This window comes from Onychostoma macrolepis, chromosome 01, assembly GCF_012432095.1.
Source record: "Onychostoma macrolepis isolate SWU-2019 chromosome 01, ASM1243209v1, whole genome shotgun sequence".
NCBI classification, from domain to species: Eukaryota; Metazoa; Chordata; class Actinopteri; order Cypriniformes; family Cyprinidae; genus Onychostoma; species Onychostoma macrolepis.
The window spans coordinates 9,000,804-9,021,695 of record NC_081155.1 but is presented as its reverse complement, the minus strand read 5'-3'; the positions used below and the strand labels follow the sequence as shown (position 1 = coordinate 9,021,695).

Here is a 20,892-nt window from a genome sequence, read left to right as displayed (position 1 = left end):
TATATGTGTATATATTTATATATATATATATGTGTGTGTGTGTGTGTGTGTGTGTGTAAAAGAATACTTGCACTACAGAACCTTTCAGCTGATTCTATGCATTATTTTTCATTCTAATACAGTAACAGGCACCTCATGAAAAATAAGGTCATGCCTCCATCTGGTGGTCATCCTTGGTATTACACTCTTCACCTTTATGTTAACCAAAGAGACATTAATGTAAACTGTTACCAATACTTTTTATATTCTATAACTATTTAAAAAGTATCTAATAATATATATATATATATATATATATATATATATATATACATAGATAATTATGTGTATATATATATATATATATATGTGTGTGTGTGTGTGTGTGTGTGTGTATGTAAAATAATATTGACAGTACAGAACGTTTCAGCTGATTCTATGCTTTATTTTTCATTCTGATAGAAAGACAGGCAGAACTGCCAGCTCAGACAACTCATGAAAAATAAGGTCATGCCTCCATCTTTTGGTCATCCTTGGTATTACACTCTTCACCTTTAAACCAATTTCAGTTATAGTTTTAATTGTTTTGTGGCCCCTGAGCATGATACATTTTTGAAAGTAAGCATGTTTCCTCAGAATGATTTGTTATATTTATGTAAAAAGTTTTGAAGTGTTTGGAAACTGCACTTCAAAGATATAAGAAAATTACTTCTATTTTTTTTCACTATTACTTTAATAAATCACCATTACCACACCGTTCGAGATATCCTAAATCCGTCCGCAATTTAAAATCTTCAGTACGTTGGCATCATGTTGACAAAGTTTGGTGTGAACTACTTGTTTCTGCTTGGAGGAGTATGAATTTGTTTACAGCCTGTTTTCTTAAAAAACAAACATTAAAATAAAAATAGCCGACTTCCTGTTGGTCGTAGCTAATGACTGTAAATTAGAAAGTTGTCCGTCTTAATAAGAACAATTTATATACCGAGTTTGGTGTCTGTAGCTAAAACCAACCCCCCCACTTTTGACAAAAGGTGGCGCTATAGAGTGCCTGTACCACGCCCATTTATGAGCTTTTTCCGGTGTCTAACTATCATTAATATGGATATGTGTATTGAGTTTCATGGAATTCTAAGCATGTTATCTGCCTCAAAATCAACTTCAAAATCAACAACAAAACGTTCAACTTTGACATATTACTATGGCAACAATATTTTAGATATCAATATTCCCTTCACAGTTTTACATCGGCCGTGTTTTGTCATTATTCTGATGAAGGTTGAAGCAAATTGGGTAAAAATAAGATGCTGAATTCAAAGCATTTTGAAAACGACACATTTCCTGGTGCCAGTTGGTGGCGCTATAACTTTTACTCATAATAGTCACATCTATTCGATCGGCATCGTACAACGAACACACCCCTGATGTTTGATCAATATCAGACAATATATGTGGATGTTATTAGACATTTCCTGTCTCTCATTTTTCGCCATAATTCATCACCTCGCCACGGGCAAACCGTTCGAGATATCAAAAATCCCTCCGCAATTTAGCATCCCCAATGTCTTGAGATCATGTTCACCGAGTTTGGTGGCAATCGTATGGAAGTCCTCAGAGGAGTATATCAAATTCCAGAGCGTGTGCTTTTCAAACAGCCCTATATAGCCAACTTCCTGTTGGGCGGAGCCTATGACATAGAGAGTGAAAATTGGTCGGCTCAATGAGATCTATATGTGTACCGAGTTTCATATGAATACGTGCAAGTATGTGTGAGCTACATATCATGTTTTCAGACTGTGTTCTAGGGGTCGCTGTAGAGCCCCTGTGCCACGCCCAGGTCCCAGCCTCTGCGGCGTCCTAATGACCGCAGATTCCAACGTGTGTGCAAATTTTCAAGAGTTTTTGAGCATGTTAAGGCCCCCAAAAATGCCCGGATAGTCGAAAAAAAAAAAAAAAAAAAAAGAATCCTGAAGGAAACAATAGGGCCCTGCGCCATTCTGGCTTGGACCCTAATTAAGACATGTGGAGTATTCCTATTTTAGTCGCATTATTGAAGTGCAGTACAGACATGTAAACACCTTAATCAAACTATTACTGTTGTGTAGGACTTTTCACCGCAGTTTGCGACAGGACACACACACACAGTCCTCAACCATTTGACGGCAAACAAAAGAGCTTCAACACCGCCATCGTCTGTGTGCACGTACACATAATTAACTGCACTTGAAGCTTTCATAAAATTAAAAATGAAACACCCAAAACTGTATATGGCATCATCACGAAGACGAGCTATATGTTTGTACGTGAAATTCTGGAGGAGACGTCGGATGGCGTCACGTGGTGACGTAATGACGCATGCCATTAATCCATCTATGTACTATAACATGTAAAACAGGAACATGAAAGGATTATTCTAAAAGCAACTCATGTAAACACCTTAATCATAATATTGTCTAATTCAGAATAAGGTAAATAATTAGATTACTGATGTCCATGTAAACGTAGTCAATGCCTCGCTGAGCAACTGGGCAATCGACCTTCTTTCCGCCATGATGGATCTACAAACTCCCGCCAAACTGTTCGACTGCAATATTTGAGATCAATATTTTCATACAAGGTTATATGTTGCGCAGGCAAACAATCGAACGCAGAACTTTTATAACGATCAACCAATGGTGGCATAAAGACCGCCTTCTCTGATGCTTGATAGACACCCTCTCATTAGCAGCTGAGCTGAGGAAAAATAAATACTGAACTACATTCAAAAATGAATAATCGTTTGAAAGGAGAGAAAAAAAAAAACTTTCAGTTTAGCATTTCCTTTAGCATTTTTTTTAATTATTTCCCCCAACATTCGTTTAATTTATTTAATTATTTATTTTCTCGCACATTTAATTATTTATATATTTATTTATACAGGAATATGTGGATTTATATATTTATTTATGTATTTATTTGCACATTTATTTGCACATTTATTTATGTATTATTTTGTATATTTATTTGAATATTTATTTATTTATTGTTTTTGCAGGTTTGGTCCTCCATAGACTGAAAGATTGTTAAATGTTTTTAAATGGGTCAGATGGTATATTTTTCTTTCGGTAGAATATGTTTTGTGCATCTATCTATATCTATCTATCTATCTATATATTTGTTAATATATATATTTGTTAATTAACAGCTGCAATGTTGTGTTTTTGGTTGGATATTAACAGTGCTATGAAATAACATTTGTTATGATTTAGAGCTGTATAAACAAAACTGAATTGAATTAAATTAACCATAAATGCAGATATGCTTGATCTAATTTAACTTCATAAACAAGTTTTTATACAGTAAGACAATTTGTGATTGTGATTATTATTTATTGATGGTCAACAAAATGGGGCCATTCAAAAACTCCTTCCTCTGTAAACAGTCTAATGTCTGACACCACATGCAGGTAAGGGCTGCTCAGGACACCACATTTGACACCAATTTTAATACGATTAAGACAATACTCTGATTAAGAGTCTACCATGTAACCAGAGATTTTTGATGACCTTAATCCGGCTAAAGTCATAATCGAAGTAAACACAAATCGAATTAAGACAAGTGGAGTATTCCTATTTTAGTCGCATTATTGAAGTGCAGTAAAGACATGTAAACACCTTAATCAAACTATTACCGTCGTGTAGGAATTTTCACCACATTTTGCGACAGGATACACACAGGGCAGCGATCAACCGTTTGACGGCAAACAAAAGAGCTTCAACACCGCCATCGTCTGTGTGCACCATAGACTGTAAAAAAAACTGAAGCATGAGGCGGAGGAGCACAAATAATTAACTGCACTTGAAGCTTTCATAAAATAAAAATGAAACACCCAAAACTGTATGTGGCATCATCATGAAGACGAACTATATGTTTATACGTGAAATTCTGGAGGATGTCGGATGGCGTCGCGTGGTGACGCATGCCATTAATCGATCCATGTACTATAAAATGTAAAACGGGAACATGAAAGGATTATTCTAAAAGCAACTCATGTAAACACCTTAATCATAATATTGTCTTATTCAAAATAAGGTAAATAATTAGATTACAGATGTCCATGTAAATGCAATGCCTCGCGGAGCAACTGGGCAATCGACCTTCTTTCCGCCATGATGGATCTACAAACTCCCGCCAAACTGTTCGACTGCAATATTTGAGATCAATATTTTCATACAAGGTTATATGTTGCGCAGGCAAACAATCGAACGCAGAACTTTTATAACGATCAACCAATGGTGGCATAAAGACCGCCTTCTCTGATGCTTGATAGACACCCTCTCATTAGCAGCTGAGCTGAGGAAAAATAAATACTGAACTACATTCAAAAATGAATAATCGTTTGAAAGGAGAGAAAAAAAAAACTTTCAGTTTAGCATTTCCTTTAGCATTTTTTTTTTTATTATTTCCCCCAACATTCGTTTAATTTATTTAATTATTTATTTTCTCGCACATTTAATTATTTATATATTTATTTATACAGGAATATGTGGATTTATATATTTATTTATGTATTTATTTGCACATTTATTTATTTATATATTTAATTTGTGTATTTATTTATTTATTTATTTATTGTTTTTGCAGGTTTGGTCCTCCATACTGTGCAGCGCTGCTTTGTGTATTGCCGTTACCGGGGAAACCGTTATATTATGCGGTCTAGAAGCGCCACCTGTTGGCAGAAAATAATTATTTTGCTTTTTCAGTTTTTGTTAGAGCAATGTGAAAACTACCAGTTTGCCAAATGTAATCAGTTTTATTTTTTGGATTCAACTTAGACTAATCTAAATTTTTATGTAAATTTTTATGAAAAAAAATTATGAGATCTCCACCCGGAACCGCTTCGCTCCCCTCCGCGAGACGGAACGCGACGCTGTGATCGTCGGAGACTCCATCGTCCGGCACGTCCGTGCTACGTTAGCTGAAGGTAAAGTGCACACTCACTGTTTCCCCGGTGCTCGTGTTCTCGATTTTCTGCGCAGATACCCGTGATTCTGAAGGGCGACGAGAGCATCGGCGCTGTCGTGCTGCATGCGGGGGTTAACGACACCAAGCTGCGGCAGACGGAGACACTGAAGAGCGACTTCAGGAGCCTGATCGAGACGGTACGCAGCACATCGCCCGCGACGACAATCATCGTGTCAGGACCACTTCCCACGTATCGACGAGGACACGAAAGGTTCAGTAGACTTTTTGCTTTAAACGAATGGTTATTGTCATGGTGTAAAGAACAGAAACTGCTCTTTGTTAATAATTGGAATCTTTTCTGGGAGCGTTCTAGGCTTTTCCATGCTGATGGCCTGCACCCCAGCAGAGTCGGAGCCGAACTCCTGTCGGACAACATCTCCAGGACGCTACGCTCCATCTGACTAGTAAGCCAATTCTCAAATAACTGGTATGATGGCTTTTGCTCTACCCTCTTAAATGACAGAAGCACTTGCGTTGTCCAATCTATACAGACTGTATCTGTTCCCCGAATAGTGAGGTCAACATATAAATTTAATGTAGGATCTAGAAAAAACCTGAAAAATGCAAAATAAATGAACAAAAACAATTTCTAAAGCTTGGGCTCCTAAACATTAGATCACTCGCACCCAAAGCAGTTATTGTAAATGAAATGATCACAGATAATAGTTTTGATGTACTTTGTTTGACTGAAACCTGGCTTAAACCAAATGAATATTTTGGTCTAAATGAGTCTACTCCACCAAGCTACTGTTATAAACATGAGCCCTGTCAGACTGGTCGTGGCGGTGGTGTCGCTACAATATATAGTGATTTTCTCAATGTTACTCAGAAAACAGGATACAGGTTTAACTCATTTGAAATACTTATGCTTAAAGTTACCCTGTCAGATATGCAAAATAAATCTCTCCTATCTCTTGCTCTGGCTACTGTGTATAGACCGCCAGGGCCATATACAGATTTCTTAAAAGAATTTGCAGATTTCCTCTCAGATCTATTGGTTAATGTTGATAAAGCGCTAATTGTCGGAGATTTTAACATTCACATTGATAATACAAATGATGCGCTAGGACTTGCGTTTACTGACCTAATAAACTCTTTTGGAATCAAGCAAAACGTCACCGGGCCCACTCATCGTTTTAATCATACGCTAGATTTAATTATATCGCATGGAATTGATCTTACTGATATAGATATCGTACCTCAAAGTGATGATGTTACTGATCATTTCCTTGTATGCTGCATATTACCGATATTAACTATATGGCTCCGCGTTATCGTCTGGGCAGAACTATTGTTCCAGCCACCAAAGACAGATTCACAAATAACCTGCCTGATTTATCTCAACTGCTCTCTGTACCCATAAATACACGTGAACTAGACGAAATGACTAGCAACATGGGCACTATCTTCTCTAATACATTAGAAGCTGTTGCCCCCCTCAATATGAAAAAGGTTAGAGAAAAATGTACTGCGCCATGGTACAACAGTTATACCCATTCTCTCAAGAAAGAAACTCGTAATCTTGAGCGCAAATGGAGAAAAACTAACTTGGAAGTTTTTAGAATTGCGTGGAAAAACAGTATGTCCAGCTATAGACAGGCTCTAAAAGCTGCCAGGGCAGAGCATATCCACAAACTCATAGATAATAACCAAAACAATCCAAGGTTTTTATTTAGCACAGTGGCTAGACTAACAAATAAACAGATGCCACCCAATCTAAATATTCCCTCACAGTTTACTAGTAATGACTTTATGAATTTCTTCACTGATAAAATAGATAACATTAGAAATACAATAACAAATGTAGGTTCTACACCGTCTAGTACTTAAGTTTCATTCACTGCTCCCAAAGAAAATCTGCAGTGCTTTACAACTATAGGACAGGAAGAACTAAATAAACTTATCACTGCATCTAAACCAACAACATGTTTATTAGATCCTGTACCCACTAAACTACTGAAAGAGTTGTTACCTGTAGCAGAAGAACCGCTTCTCAATATTATTAACTCATCGTTATCTTTAGGTCACGTCCCAAAACCATTCAAGCTGGCGGTTATTAAGCCTCTTATTAAGAAACCACAACTAGATTCTAGTGAGCTGGCAAATTACAGACCCATTTCAAATATGCCGTTTATGTCTAAAATTTTAGAAAAAGTTGTGTCTGCTCAATTGTGCTGCTTCTTGCAAAAAAATGATCTCTATGAAGAATTTCAGTCAGGTTTCAGGCCTCACCATAGCACAGAAACTGCACTTGTTAAAATTACAAATGACTTGCTTCTTGCGTCAGACCAAGGCTGCACCTCATTGCTAGTTTTACTTGATCTTAGTGCTGCGTTCGACACTATAGACCATGACATACTCATTGATCGATTACAAAACTATACGGGTATTCAAGGGCAGGCTTTAAGATGGTTTAGATCCTACCTGTCCGATCGCTACCACTTTGTTTTTTTAAACGGGGAGTCATCTCAATTATCACCAGTAAAGTATGGAGTACCACAAGGATCTGTCCTAGGTCCTCTGCTATTCTCAATATACATGTTGCCCCTTGGTGATATTATTAGAAAATACGGGATTAGTTATCATTGTTATGCTGATGATACTCAACTATATATCTCAACAAGACCAGATGAAACTTCTGAACTATCTAAGCTAATAGATTGTGTTAAAATTGTGAAAGATTGGATGACCAATAATTTCCTCCTATTAAATTCGGATAAGACCGAGATATTACTTATTGGTCCAAAAAACAGTACCCAGAATCTCTTGGATTACAATTTGCAACTAGACGGATGTACTGTTACGTCCTCTAAAGTCAAAAATCTGGGTGTTATATTACAGCAACTTGTCCTTTGAAAATCATATTTCCCATGTTACAAAAACAGCATTCTTCCATCTTAGAAACATTGCCAAGCTTCAGAACATGCTACCTGTTTCAGATGCAGAAAAGCTAGTTCATGCATTCATGACCTCTAGACTGGACTATTGTAATGCACTGTTAGGTGGTTGTCCTGCATCTTCAATAAAAAAGCTACAGATAGTCCAAAATGCAGCGGCTAGAGTCCTTACCAGGTCAAGAAAATATGATCATATTACCCCAATCTTACAGTCTCTGCACTGGCTACCTATTAAGTTCCGGATCAATTATAAAATATTATTACTTGCCTATAAGGCACTTAATGGTTTATCTCCTGCGTACCTAACTAGTCTTCTACCACACTACAATCCAACCCACTCCCTAAGGTCGCAAAATTCTGGACTTCTGGTAGTATCTAGTATAGCAAAGTCCACTAAAGGAGGTAGAGCTTTTTCACATTTGGCTCCCAAACTCTGGAATAGCCTTCCTGATAACGTTCGGGGTTCAGACACACTCTCTCTGTTTAAATCTAGATTAAAGACACATCTCTTTAGCCAAGCATTCACATAATGCCTCTTATAATCTTGTACTGCATTTATATCTGATCAAATGTACATTATAATTCTTTAGATTGGGTTGAACAAATCATTTTTGCTTGAATAGAACAGCAGCTACGCTAATTATGTCTCTATCTGTTTCTCTGATTCTGGACTAGGAATTACTGAAGCGTCAGCCTGGATCCAACCCTTAAAAAGATCTGAGATGACCAAACACCTGAGAAGAGAGATGGCAACACCTCAGAGGACCATGGAGGATGCCAACCCTCAGACAACACATTACCAAGTTAAGTCTGTCATAACTTAAATATATTGGGTTTCTTCTGTTTGCATGTGTATATGTATGTATATATATGTGCATGTGTGCGTATGTGTATGCATATATATAGTAGAAACTTAACTTCCTGTAAAGCTGCTTTGCAACGATTGTATCGTGAAAAGCGCTATACAAATAAACTTGAATTGAATTGAATTAAATTTAATATATATATATATATATATATATATATATATTATTATTATTATTATTTTATTTATTTTTTTAACTGGTTCATTAAAACTATCTGAAAGAAACTTCTAATCACTTTTAGCGAGCATGAGGCGAAGGGTAAATATAAAAATGAAATAGATCTTTTATATATATAAAATAATCTTTTATCTCACAACTCTCGTAATTACCGCTTTTATCGAGCATGAGGCGAATGGTGCTTCTCAAACGGAAGGCTGCATCCTCAAATTATGATGATGCAGTACCGACTCCTTTTCTTTCAGTTTATTTTCGTGAATTTAAATGTGTGCAGCCTTCGTAGGATGCAGCCTTCCGTTTGAGAGGCTCCCATAGCTTTGTTGAACTGAAAAAAGCTCTGAATGAGGAGTCGATTCCTCTTGATGGAATCGATTCCAACCTTTGGAATCAATTCTCGATTCCCAACGCCTCGGAATCGAGGAATCGATTCTTTTTGGAATCGATTCCCAGCTCTACTTCCCTGTTTGTTGGTGCACGAATATGGTCTGGATGAGTAGGCTAAGTGAATATCAATTGTTTAGCCTCATATGCACAAGGTTTTTTATTAAATTAGGTTATTCTGTTTTTAATGCAGATATAAACATCGTGCTGTTCTTTGTATGTGTAGTACCTCTGTGTTTGATTGCGCACATGGTCCGGGTGAGCAGGTAGGCTAAACAAACATAGGTTGTTTTGTTAACAAAGCTTTGTTTTATTAAAGTAGGGTATTATGTTTTTAATGTAGATGTAAGCATTGTGGATTTGTTTGCTGATGATCACGTTCATTCTTTGATCCGGAAAATCTCTGAAAAGTAGTTCGGGATTGATGGCGTTGTTGCAGGTAAATGCAGAGGTTTTTTATGGGACTTGTAAGCATTTTGTTTTTATTATTTTAATTCTATTAAAATGAGAAATTAAGCATTGGAGTAATTTTTCCTTTCAATGTATTGTTAATTATGTCTTGTGTTTTTGTATTAGGTTTAGTTGATCGCTGTTCCTCCAGTGTTTGTTATGTTGCATGTCTTCAGCTAGCCGGTTCTTGTATATGCGCGCTGTATGCCTCCAGCGCAATCAAGATTTGAATGACTGTTGTGAACTGGACTGGCTAGCAGAGTGTTTTTTATTTTTTTCCATTTTTGTTTTTTTGCCTGTAAATCACTTCCCAGCCTCATGTTGCCAGCCAACCTTTGTACCTGTTATACCTGTTGATACTTTAATCCACATTATTTATTTTGCATGAGGGTTATGTTTGCAGTGAAATTAATCGTGGATTTTGAGTTTTTGAGTGGGGTATTTTTTTTATTATTTCTAGTAAGAATTGGAGGGTGTTTATGTAAATTTTTTTGTTTGGGTTATTTTGTGTGGAGAAGCTTGGGTTGTATTGGGGTTTATGGAGGGTTGGCTGAATATTAATATCATCTTTGAGGGGAAATTAATTTCTGTTATAAGATGTATTTTGTTTGTATTCATTTCGTCCTATCGGTTTGTTTGTATTAATAAATCTATTTTTGTGATACAAGTTTGTGATTATTAGTTTTTGTGGTCACCCTTGACTGAACTCCTTTTAAGTTACATCATTTTCCACAGTATCTCCGGTATAGTCTACACCGATACAAGCGGCGTCTCGCTCTCTCCTCTCCAACAGTGAGTTTGACACGCATCGCCTCCTGTCGATGATTACAGATGATTACTCCTATTACAGAGTCTGAATGTCCACGCAGGATTGCAGGTATTCCGCATAATTTTAATCATGGCAAGCACTTTATTGTAACATGAGAATGCGAGCTTTGTGAACTGGATGCAAGCTTTTAAAAAGGCTAGGTCTAACTTATACAAATGAACTGCTTGTCCTCTCACTCCGATATTGCTTGTGCGCACTCAGACTGTGTGCAATCGCGATCTCTCCATGCTTTTAAAGTAGAAATTATTTATCTTTGCTCCTGGATTAAACTTTGTTGAAAGTCATCAACGATTCAGTATAGATCCACGCCTGACCGATGGAAATCCTACTGGAAATTTTATTGGCTGCAAGTGAAATGCACCAGAAAGTTTTAGATGGAACTTTATTTTCTTTACAATGTAAGTTTATGCTAGAAATGTTTTCGAATGGGATATTTGTCTGATTTGTACATATAAATATCCTAGTCTGCCTAACTGCATCACTACATTGTAGAGACATTACAGGTCAAAACCATCCGATGTTCCATTTCTCTAAAAAAACTGGCTCTTAAATCACTGCTTATAAAAATAAGTGTACAGTGTTGTCATGTTTCGAATACCTCAAACAAAAAAAACACATAAAACAAATTACCTCAATTCAGTTTTTTTTTTTTTTGTAAATTCAATTCAGTTTGAAATCAAATTTGAAATCAAGCTTCCTTGTGTTGTAAGCTTTTGCAACAAAGTTACCCTATTTTAAAGACACAAATACACAGAATGAGCAAATGTTTAAGATTGAGATTTTTGTAATGGCAATTGATCAATATGTATATGTATATGTATGTACTTAAAGGCCTATATTAAAATCTGTTCATCATATAAAGTGAATGTGTCTTTTTATTATATGTGATGGTAGTAATTTTCAATACTATTTAGGGCAGATAGAGTGGATAGTATGCACATTGGGACACAGGGTAAGTCCTTGAGGACTTGGGATTTGACTTGAGACTTGCTTGTGACTTGACAGGAATGACTTGGTTCCTCCTCTGGTGAAATCAGCTGCTGAGTTCATGGGTGGAATAAACATATGGCAGGACTTTTACTTTTTGATCCCTGGACTTTACACCTCTGTCTGTAATATTTGAGATCTGTAGTATCCTCACAATTATATTCCTTCCTAGAGAAAAATGATATCTGTGAGGAATTCCAGTCAGGATTTAGATCGTATCATAGTACTGAGACTGCTCTCATTAGAGTTACAAATGACCTGCTTCTATCATCTGATCGTGGTTGTATCTCTTTATTAGTTCTGCTGGATCTTAGCGCTGCGTTCGACACTATCGACCACAACATTCTTTTGAATAGACCAGAAAACTTTGTTGGCATTGGTGCAAGTGCCTTAGCATGGTTCAAATCGTACTTATCTGACCGCCATCAGTTCGTAGCAGTAAATGAAGAGGTATCATATCGATCACAAGTGCAGTATGGAGTACCTCAAGGCTCAGTATTAGGGCCGTTACTTTTCACACTTTGCATGTTACCCTTGGGAGTGTTAAGGAAAATGAGCAATTGTCCTATTGCAAGTTTGCCTTTTTGTTTTTTCAATACCTTTTTATTGTAACTACAAGTTACTATATGTGTTGGTTTATTAAGAAAGACACCAAACATGTTATTGTATTTATTTTATTGAAAGTAGTTTATTAAGAAATACACCAAACATGGTATTGTATTAAGCATTTACTGAGAAAGTGTTATAGCATATATCAATAGAAAGATAGCCAGGAAAGAAATATGTATTAGCCAGAGCTTTAAGGAAAGAAATGTTACCGTTGAATGATGTGTTGCGGACGCAGCGAAGGAGACATCTTAGAAGAAGGTCCCGGAGAAGAAAAATGAGAAAATGGAGGACTTTATATAGGAGTCTTCTTAGGGAAATTCAGGGAAATTCCCAGACCTCATGACATCAAGACATTGGAATCCACCTGCTGTCTATAAAGGACTGAAGTACGACGAAGAGAATCAGATGCTGGTTCTGTGTGACAGCTTCTCCGGTGCCGGCGGCCTTGCCAGAGATGCCTCAAGACAACCAAGCTTGCAAACCTTAGTTTTTATTTTTGTTTTTATATTTTACTTATAGGTTTTATTGTAAATAGGTTAAATACATTACATTTAATTATAACTAAGAAGCTCGCCTGCCTGAAGAGTCTGATTTATAGACTTGAGCAAGAACAGACCACGGAGAAGTCTTCTGAGACCTATTTTGTGAGTATGAAAATTTAAATGCTTATAGGATAGGACAGATTCGACTTTCTTTACCTAACCTGAGAATAAATAAAATAAGGTAGAAGGTGTATGGAATTTAGCACCGCAAAACAGGAGATATTATCAGGAGACATGGTGTTAGCTTTCACTGTTATGCTGATGATACTCAGCTCTATATTTCTTTGCGGCCCGGTGAAACACACCAAATTAAGAAACTAACGGAATGCATAGTCGATATAAAAAACTGGATGACGAGTAATTTTATACTGCTAAATTCTGAAAAAACAGAGGTGTTAATTATCAGACCTAAAAACCCCACATGTAATAACCTAGAACACTATCTAACACTTGATGGCTGCTCTGTCAATTCTTCATCAGTCAGGAACCTAGGTGTGCTGTTTGATAGCAATCTTTCATTTGAAAGCCACGTTTCTAGCATCTGTAAAACTGCATTTTTCATTCTCAAAAACATATCTAAATTGCGACCTATGCTCTCAACGTCAAATGCAGAAATGTTAATTCATGCGTTTATGACCTTAAGGTTAGACTATTGTAATGTTTTATTGGGTGGTTGTTGTGCACGCTTGATCAACAAACTACAGATGGTCCAAAATGCAGCAGCTAGAGTTCTTACTAGAACCACTTAATTTTCTAGCGATTATCGCCGATTTGATTGTCTAGCTCAGTTTAGTTTAAATAGAATCTGTGCAATGACATCTCTGAATTCAATAATGAAATGCCTTTAACTGAAAATTGAGTGTTTAATCTTATCATTATACATTACTGACACTCTATCCTCCAATTTGATACTGTTAAGTGCTTTGACACAATCTGTATTGTTAAAAGCGCTATATAAATAAAGGTGACTTGACTTAATATATCTGCTTGTTTTATACTCTTTGGCCACCAGGTGGTATTGTGAGCAAATGAAGCCTCCAGAAATTAACACTTTTTTGAACCACTTGGCTGAAAAGCTGAAAAGCTTTATGAGGCTTCATCTGGCCATCACTACTCTGAAGATCGGTCACATAACTGTTTTTATCCGCAAGGAGGAATTTATTTGGCGAATCCGGTTCCGCCTCATTTATTCACATGAACTATTTTTCACACAGGTCAAAAACCATGTGTTATGCTGTAACATCTTTGGCATATTTTCATGGCTATGCTGTTCACTAATTCTTTTGATCCCTAAAAGATCAACAGAGTAGCTGCCAATTTACCAAAGGTTGAATTTACACAACAGATTTTTGCAGGTCATTTACAGGAAATCTGAATTGGACTGCCATGAACTCGTTTTCTTTTGAGATCTGCACTGTTTTTTTTTTTTTTGGTCAGTGCAACTTTGAACATGTACTTCATCTGGTAACATCTACAATAATTTGTTTTGTTGAAATGAAATAAATGGTTTAAGATTACTAATTATAAATGAATTCAACCAACCTGTAAAAACAAGTTTTACTGAAGCATAAGTGTTAGTAGATGTAACCTGATTTCTCCAGTTAGGTAAAATTACTTAAGTTTGATATGATATATTTTTTTATTTTAATTGATAAGTCATTTTCCACACTGTAAAAACAAAACAAAACAAAAAAACATGGAAAAATGCATGGCAGCACAGAGTGATAAACATTTACCGTTAATGGAAATAACGTTCCTGAATTATCATGAAAAATTCTCTGTAAAATATAAATCACTTGCAGTTAACCATTAGCTGGCAACAGCATACATGCTTGAGCTAATGTAACTATCCCTACATCAAAAACTACACAGTTACTGCCTTTAAATAAAGCAACATGCACACACACACTAGATGAAAACACTGCGGATTAATTTAGACATTAAAGTTTTTACATTGATTGTAATGTAGGTCATCATGCACCGTAAAAAGTGAACGTGTGCAGTTGTTGCTTTAACCCCTTAACTGTCACCCACAGTTTTGAACAGAGACATTATAGTGCACTATCCAAACTTAATTTTTTATAATTCATGAATGAAAATATTTTGTAACATGATTTTAATGTACCATTTACATGGTAATGCAATGTCTGATTTTAAAATGGGTTTCAAAGGATGAATTTTGAAATTTTAAGTTTTCTACTGATAAATAATTTCTTATGATTTCTAATTCGTGATAGAGAAAAAGGCAACTAAGAAGACTTTCTGTGACAAAGGTCAGAATTCATGTCATGATGTAGATTTTTTCAGGTGCACTCTTGTCATAAACAGAGGTGTCAAATCCAGGGTCAGAAAGTAAAGTCCTGCCATGTGTTTATTCCACCCATGAACTCAGCAGCTGATTTCACCAGAGGAGGAACCAACTCATTCCTTTCAAGTCACAAGCAAGTTTCGAGTCAAATCCCAAGACCTCAATGAGTTGAGGTAATTAAGAGATAATTGAGAGACTAATTAAATGATGATTGTGCATTAGTGATGAACACCTGCTGTTACTGTGAATCACAGAGGATCAGATGTTGATGTTTTATTGGTTAAAATGATACCACCATCATGTAGATCAGTGTTTGCTTTAGTTGGGCTCTTGACCCTTGACTCCTGTGTTAGATCTCTCTGTAGCAATGCATGTGCTGTTGTAAAGCGGAGAGATCAGTGCTGTGCAGTGAGCAACTGTTAGTTGTTTTCATATGATGAGGTAATCATCAGGTGCTTACCTGTTTGCATCCAATATACTGTGTGTATGTATATATATATATATATATATATATATATATATATATATACAACATTTTCATTTTTAAATTTATGTTCTGCTTTTGAATAAACAACTCTGTGAAACCACAGTACGCAATGAATTTACTGCTGTAGTAGTTATAGAGAAAGAATTTTAAATCTAATGCATTTAAATATTTAAACTCCAGTCCTACTCAGACACACACAGACATCAAGAACCAGCGTATGAATCTCAACAATGGTGACAATCAACAAAATGCTTCATGCTGCAATGCATGCTGGGTAACACTACAGTATGAATAATTATTGCCACCACTGTTGAGGATCGTATGATAAGTGTTCATGTCTAAAAGCCTGAGCAATATAATTCTTAATTTTTCCAATATTTAATATTACGATGGCATTTGTTTAATAGTAAATTCCTGCAGTTCTGTAACAGCTGAACGTCAGTAAATAAACCAAAGAGAGACACCTTCATAATGTTCATTCAAGTGACATAAAAGCCAAAAGTGTAAGCTCATCTGCTTCCTCAAGCTTTTAACTCAGCAATGTGCAAATGTTTGTTGTGAAGCAATATTGCAATTGCTTAAAAACAATCCATTCTCAGTTACTAAAAGGGTCAAGAGCCCAACTAAAGCAAACACTGATCTCCATGATGGTGGCATCATTTTAACCAATAAAACATCAACATCTGATCCTCTGTAATTCTCAATAACAGCAGGTGTTCATCACTAATGCACAATCAACATTTAATTAGTCTCTCAATTATCTCTTAATTACCTCAACTCGTTGAGGTCTTGGGATTTGACTCGAAACTTGCTTGTGACTTGAAAGGAATGACTTGGTTCCTCCTCTGGTGAAATCAGCTGCTGAGTTCATGGGTGGAATAAACACATGGCAGGACTTTTACTTTCTGACCCTGGATTTGACACCTCTGGTCATAAATTAATCTATTACTTTTCCTACATAATTTTTTAACAGAAAAAGTGGTAAAATACCTATTTAGGAGTCTTAGACCTTTCCAACGATATATAGTTTGTCATGATTAGATTAGGATTTAATTGTAAAATAGTGAAGTAAAGGTAGGCGTCCCACAGGGTGGACGGTGACAGTTAAGAGGTTAAGGAGGTATTTCTATCTCATACTACATACAACTCTAGTTTTGTTGTTGTAATCTAGTTAACATCGTCTTGTTTTGTGTTACATAATCTTGATTATTTCAACTTAAGTCCATTATGTTGACCCAACATACAACTTCCAACAAAACTCAGAAAAAAACACATTCAAAACATGCACACCTGCTCCATGCTGATTAGTGATTTTTGGTTCATTGAGAAATTATGTTTTGAATTTCCTATATAATTTAAGTTGCATCAAAGTGAAAATTACAATTGACAGCGCTATTCTTCAGCAAAATGGTAACCACTGTAAAAAAATAAATAAAAAAAAAAAAAAAACACTTAAAAATATAAATAAATTATCACATGACTGGCCGCAACAAAACATTAAACCCTAACAGATCTCTCACTTATTACAATCCAGTCTGACCTTATTTCTTTCATACTAAACTTCTTATTGAGAATTAACTGAGATTTAGATGTTGATGTTTTATTGACAGTAATCAAGTTTGAAGTCAGCGCTGTGGAGATGAGCGTTGGATCCTTGAATATTTAACATAAATTTTTCTCTGACTGCTGCTACTGTGTGTTTTTGAAGCACGTTTATTATAGCCACAGTTTTGAGAGAAACTGATCAGATGATCTTGATTACTTATTGACGATGACTCAGCCATCACAAAGCAGTGAAATTCACAAATCATATCAAGAGTCTGATGTATGAGAATATTACCAATAAGTCTCATAATACTATAAAAGTCAGATATTGTCATGTTTTTTCTTTGTTATATAGAAAGTATTTAGAACAGTCTTTTTTTTTTTTTTTTTTTTTTTTTATTCACACAAAGATCAAGAATCAGCGCATGAATCTCAACAATGGTGACAATCAATGCAAACCTTTTTTGTGACTTTAGTAGCTTGTGTTGTGATGTTCAGTGTTGACTCACCATTTTTGAGGTTCATACGCAGATTCATGATGTCTGTGTGATCTAGTCCCAATAATTTCTGCGTAGTGATTAAAAAACTTACAAAATTTTAAAGCAGGATAGCATTTCAAAATGTGAAGCCAATTGATATAAATAATAGACTCCAGATGCGATTTGTGATAATTACTTGACGATAGAATCATCATCACACTAGATTTTTTCAGGCACTTTCAGCTGCAGCACATGTTCTTTATAAACACACATTCATAACAACCAGAGAAAAGCTAACACTAAAAAGTCAAGGATCAAGAGCCAAACTAAAGCAAATGCTTATCTCCACAACAGTGACTTCAAACTTTATTATTGTCAATAAAACATCAACATTACACTCAAAAAAATGATTTGGTCTAATTTGCGCCAGTGTTCATGTGTTTCCACACTACAGAGTGTTCAAGTAGAATTGAAGCAGTGCTGGAGTTAAGGAGATAATTATGTGATGATTGATAATTAATGATGAACACCTGCTGTTATCAAGAAGAATCACCGAAGGAAAGAGAAACACAAGAACTACAACTGACTTCAGCCACAGCTGAAGATGAAATCAACTGAAAAAAAAGAAGACATTAAATCTCTCAAGATCTGATTAAACAGCATCAGACTGACCAGATTTACTTTATTTCTGTCAGACTTCTAGAGAAGCTCTTATTGAGAATTAACAGAGGTTTAGATGCTTTATTGTTTTGTTTGAAATCACCATCAAAGAGACCAGTGTTTCCTTTTGTTGTGCTCTGGGCTCTTGACCCTTGACATGTTGGTGTTAATATTACACTGGTTGCTTTAATTGTGTGTTTATATAGAACACACTTCGTTTAGCCAGCAAAGCTAAAAAAAAATAAAAAACTGTGGGCAAATATCCACCGATCTCATTTCAAGTCCAACATCTAATTGTATGGATGTAGTACTGTTTTAGATTTTTTACATAGCTTCAGATGTAATAGTCTTGTAAAATCAGATAATTTAAATAAATTACAAATCACTTTGTGCTCAAAAAGTTTTCATCTGTAACAATGCAAAGATCACAGACATCAAGAATCAGCGTATGAATCTCAAAAATGGTGACAGTCAACAAAATGCTTCATGTTGCAATGCATACTGGGTACCAGCATAGTACAAGACTCTCCAATGTATCCCAGCATGCATTGCAGCATGAATAAACAACGCAGCTGAATTGTCTGATTATTTTCTTTTATTCTTACTATTTTATTTTACGTATGCTGTTATAGTTGTGACTTTTAGTAGCTTGTTTTGTGATGTTCAGAGTTTTATCTGAATATTTTCTTGACTGTCACCATTGTTGAGATTCATACACTGATTCTTGATGTCTGTGGTCTTTGTATTGGCACAGATGAAAACTTTATGTGCACAAGGTGATTTGTAAATTATTCAATTATCTGATATTTACAATACTGCAAGATATGAAGCTACAAAAAAATCTAAAATAGTATAATGTCAATATAATCATAAATTGGACTTGAAATGAGGTCAGTGACCAGTGACAAGATCTACCCACAACTCTTTTTCACTTGGCTTCGCTGGCTAAACGAAGCGTGTTCTATATAAACACACAATTAAAGCAACCAGTGTAATATTAACACCAACATGTCAAGGGTCAAGAGGAAACACTGGTCTCTTTGATGGTGATTTCAAACAAAACAATAAAGCATCTAAACCTCTGTTAATTCTCAATAAGAGCTTCTCTAGAAGTCTGACAGAAATAAAGTCAATCAGGTCAGTCTGATGCTGTTTAATCAGATCTTGAGAGATTTAATGTCTTCTTTTTTTTCAGTTGATTTCATCTTCGTCTGTGGCTGAAGTCAGTTGTAGTTCTTGTGTTTCTCTTTCCTTCGGTGATTCTTCTTGATAACAGCAGGTGTTCATCATTAATTATCAATCATCACATAATTATCTCCTTAACTCCAGCACTGCTTCAATTCTACTTGAACACTCTGTAGTGTGGAAACACATGAACACTGGAACAATTTAGACCAAATCATTTTTTTGAGTGTAGGAGTGCAACGGATCGTAGATGATCCGTGACCCGTACGGTCCAGTCCCCATGGTCCGGCACGCATGTGTTTTGCGGATTAACCTTTTAAGTTCATCCAGTATAGACTGAAATCGAGTTTCAGATAATGCCTTAACGGATGGATACATACACACAAAGTTATGTGAAAATACTCGTTTTGGCAAGTATTCTGGTAAACACAGTAGGTTATGTCCATGTCTTAAGTTAATGTATACAGCTGACTAAGAAAAAAACGAATGTGTGAATATTTAGGTCTGTGCATTTAGTCTTAAAGAGACAGCAGCCTAGAAATACCTACTTCTGTCTTGTCTGCCAATCGAACAACACCACAACTTTAACAAAGATCAATCTGTATTTAACTTATGCAGTAAGCATTATTGTGTTGTTTTACACTTAATTATTACATTTCTGCACCTGAATACTACTGTTACTGTCTTTATATAGCCTATAATTTTATGTTGTAGGCTATACATCTATACTTGTAATTTGTACAGTTGTTCTTGTTGTATTATCAGAGGCGGACAATCCAGGGGTCAGAAAGTAAAGTCCTGCCCTGTGTTTATTCCACCCATGAACTCAGCAGCTGATTTCACCAGAGGAGGAACCAAGTCATTCCTTTCAAGTCACAAGCAAGTCTCAAGTCAAATCCCAAGTCCTCAAAGAGTTAAAGTCAATGAGATAATTAAGTGACTAATTAAATGATGATTGTGCATTAGTGATGAACACCTGCTGTTATTGAGAATTACAGAGGATCAGATGTTGATGTTTTATTGGTTAAAATGATGCCACCATCATGGAGAGCAGTGTTTGCTTTAGTTGGGCTCTTGACCCTTTGAGTAAATCAAAGTAATTAAGCAAATGTATTATTTCACAGCAAATTTGTGCATTGTTGAATCAAAAGCTTAATGTAGCAGGTTAGCTTAAGTTTTATGCTTTTAAATCATTTGAATGAACCTCATGAAAATGTCTCACTATGGATTATTGAGTGATATTCAGTTACTACTGAACTGCGGAGAAGTCCTTTTAAACAAGTACCACTGTAGTGATTACATATTAGGGAAAAAAAAGCTGCATTAGCTCAGGCTTTTAGACATGAACACTTATCATACAATCCTCAATGGTGGTGACAATAATTTTTCATAACACAGAGCATGATGGGAGTTTTTACTATTGTCTATGAATTTTTGTTGGTTATTCACCATTGTTGAGATTCATATGCTGGTTTTTGATGATCTCTCTGCTTTATAACACTACATG

At 35.7% G+C, this 20,892-nt stretch overlaps 1 protein-coding gene across 1 annotated transcript; it reads left to right on the top strand.

The window, feature by feature from the left end:
- The first annotated feature begins 1,553 nt into the window (after positions 1-1,553).
- On the top strand, positions 1,554-10,957 carry LOC131543541 (uncharacterized). The gene is made up of 7 exons (XM_058780945.1): positions 1,554-1,690; positions 1,785-1,857; positions 4,998-5,199; positions 5,535-8,683; positions 9,531-9,570; positions 9,648-9,743; positions 9,881-10,957. Exons 1-4 carry the CDS (start codon positions 1,554-1,556, stop codon positions 6,344-6,346), a joined length of 1,224 nt encoding a protein of 407 aa, XP_058636928.1. The 3' UTR covers positions 6,347-8,683; positions 9,531-9,570; positions 9,648-9,743; positions 9,881-10,957.
- The last annotated feature ends 9,935 nt before the right edge of the window (positions 10,958-20,892 follow it).

Bases quoted from the DNA above. Each gene is read 5' to 3' on its own strand.
- LOC131543541 (XM_058780945.1), top strand. From the start codon at position 1,554: ATGTTCACCGAGTTTGGTGGCAATCGTATGGAAGTCCTCAGAGGAGTA. The intron at 1,691-1,784 runs GTCGGCTCAATG...ACTGTGTTCTAG, and splicing joins GACATAGAGAGTGAAAATTG to GGGTCGCTGTAGAGCCCCTG. The intron at 1,858-4,997 runs GTGTGTGCAAAT...TTTTCTGCGCAG, and splicing joins TAATGACCGCAGATTCCAAC to ATACCCGTGATTCTGAAGGG.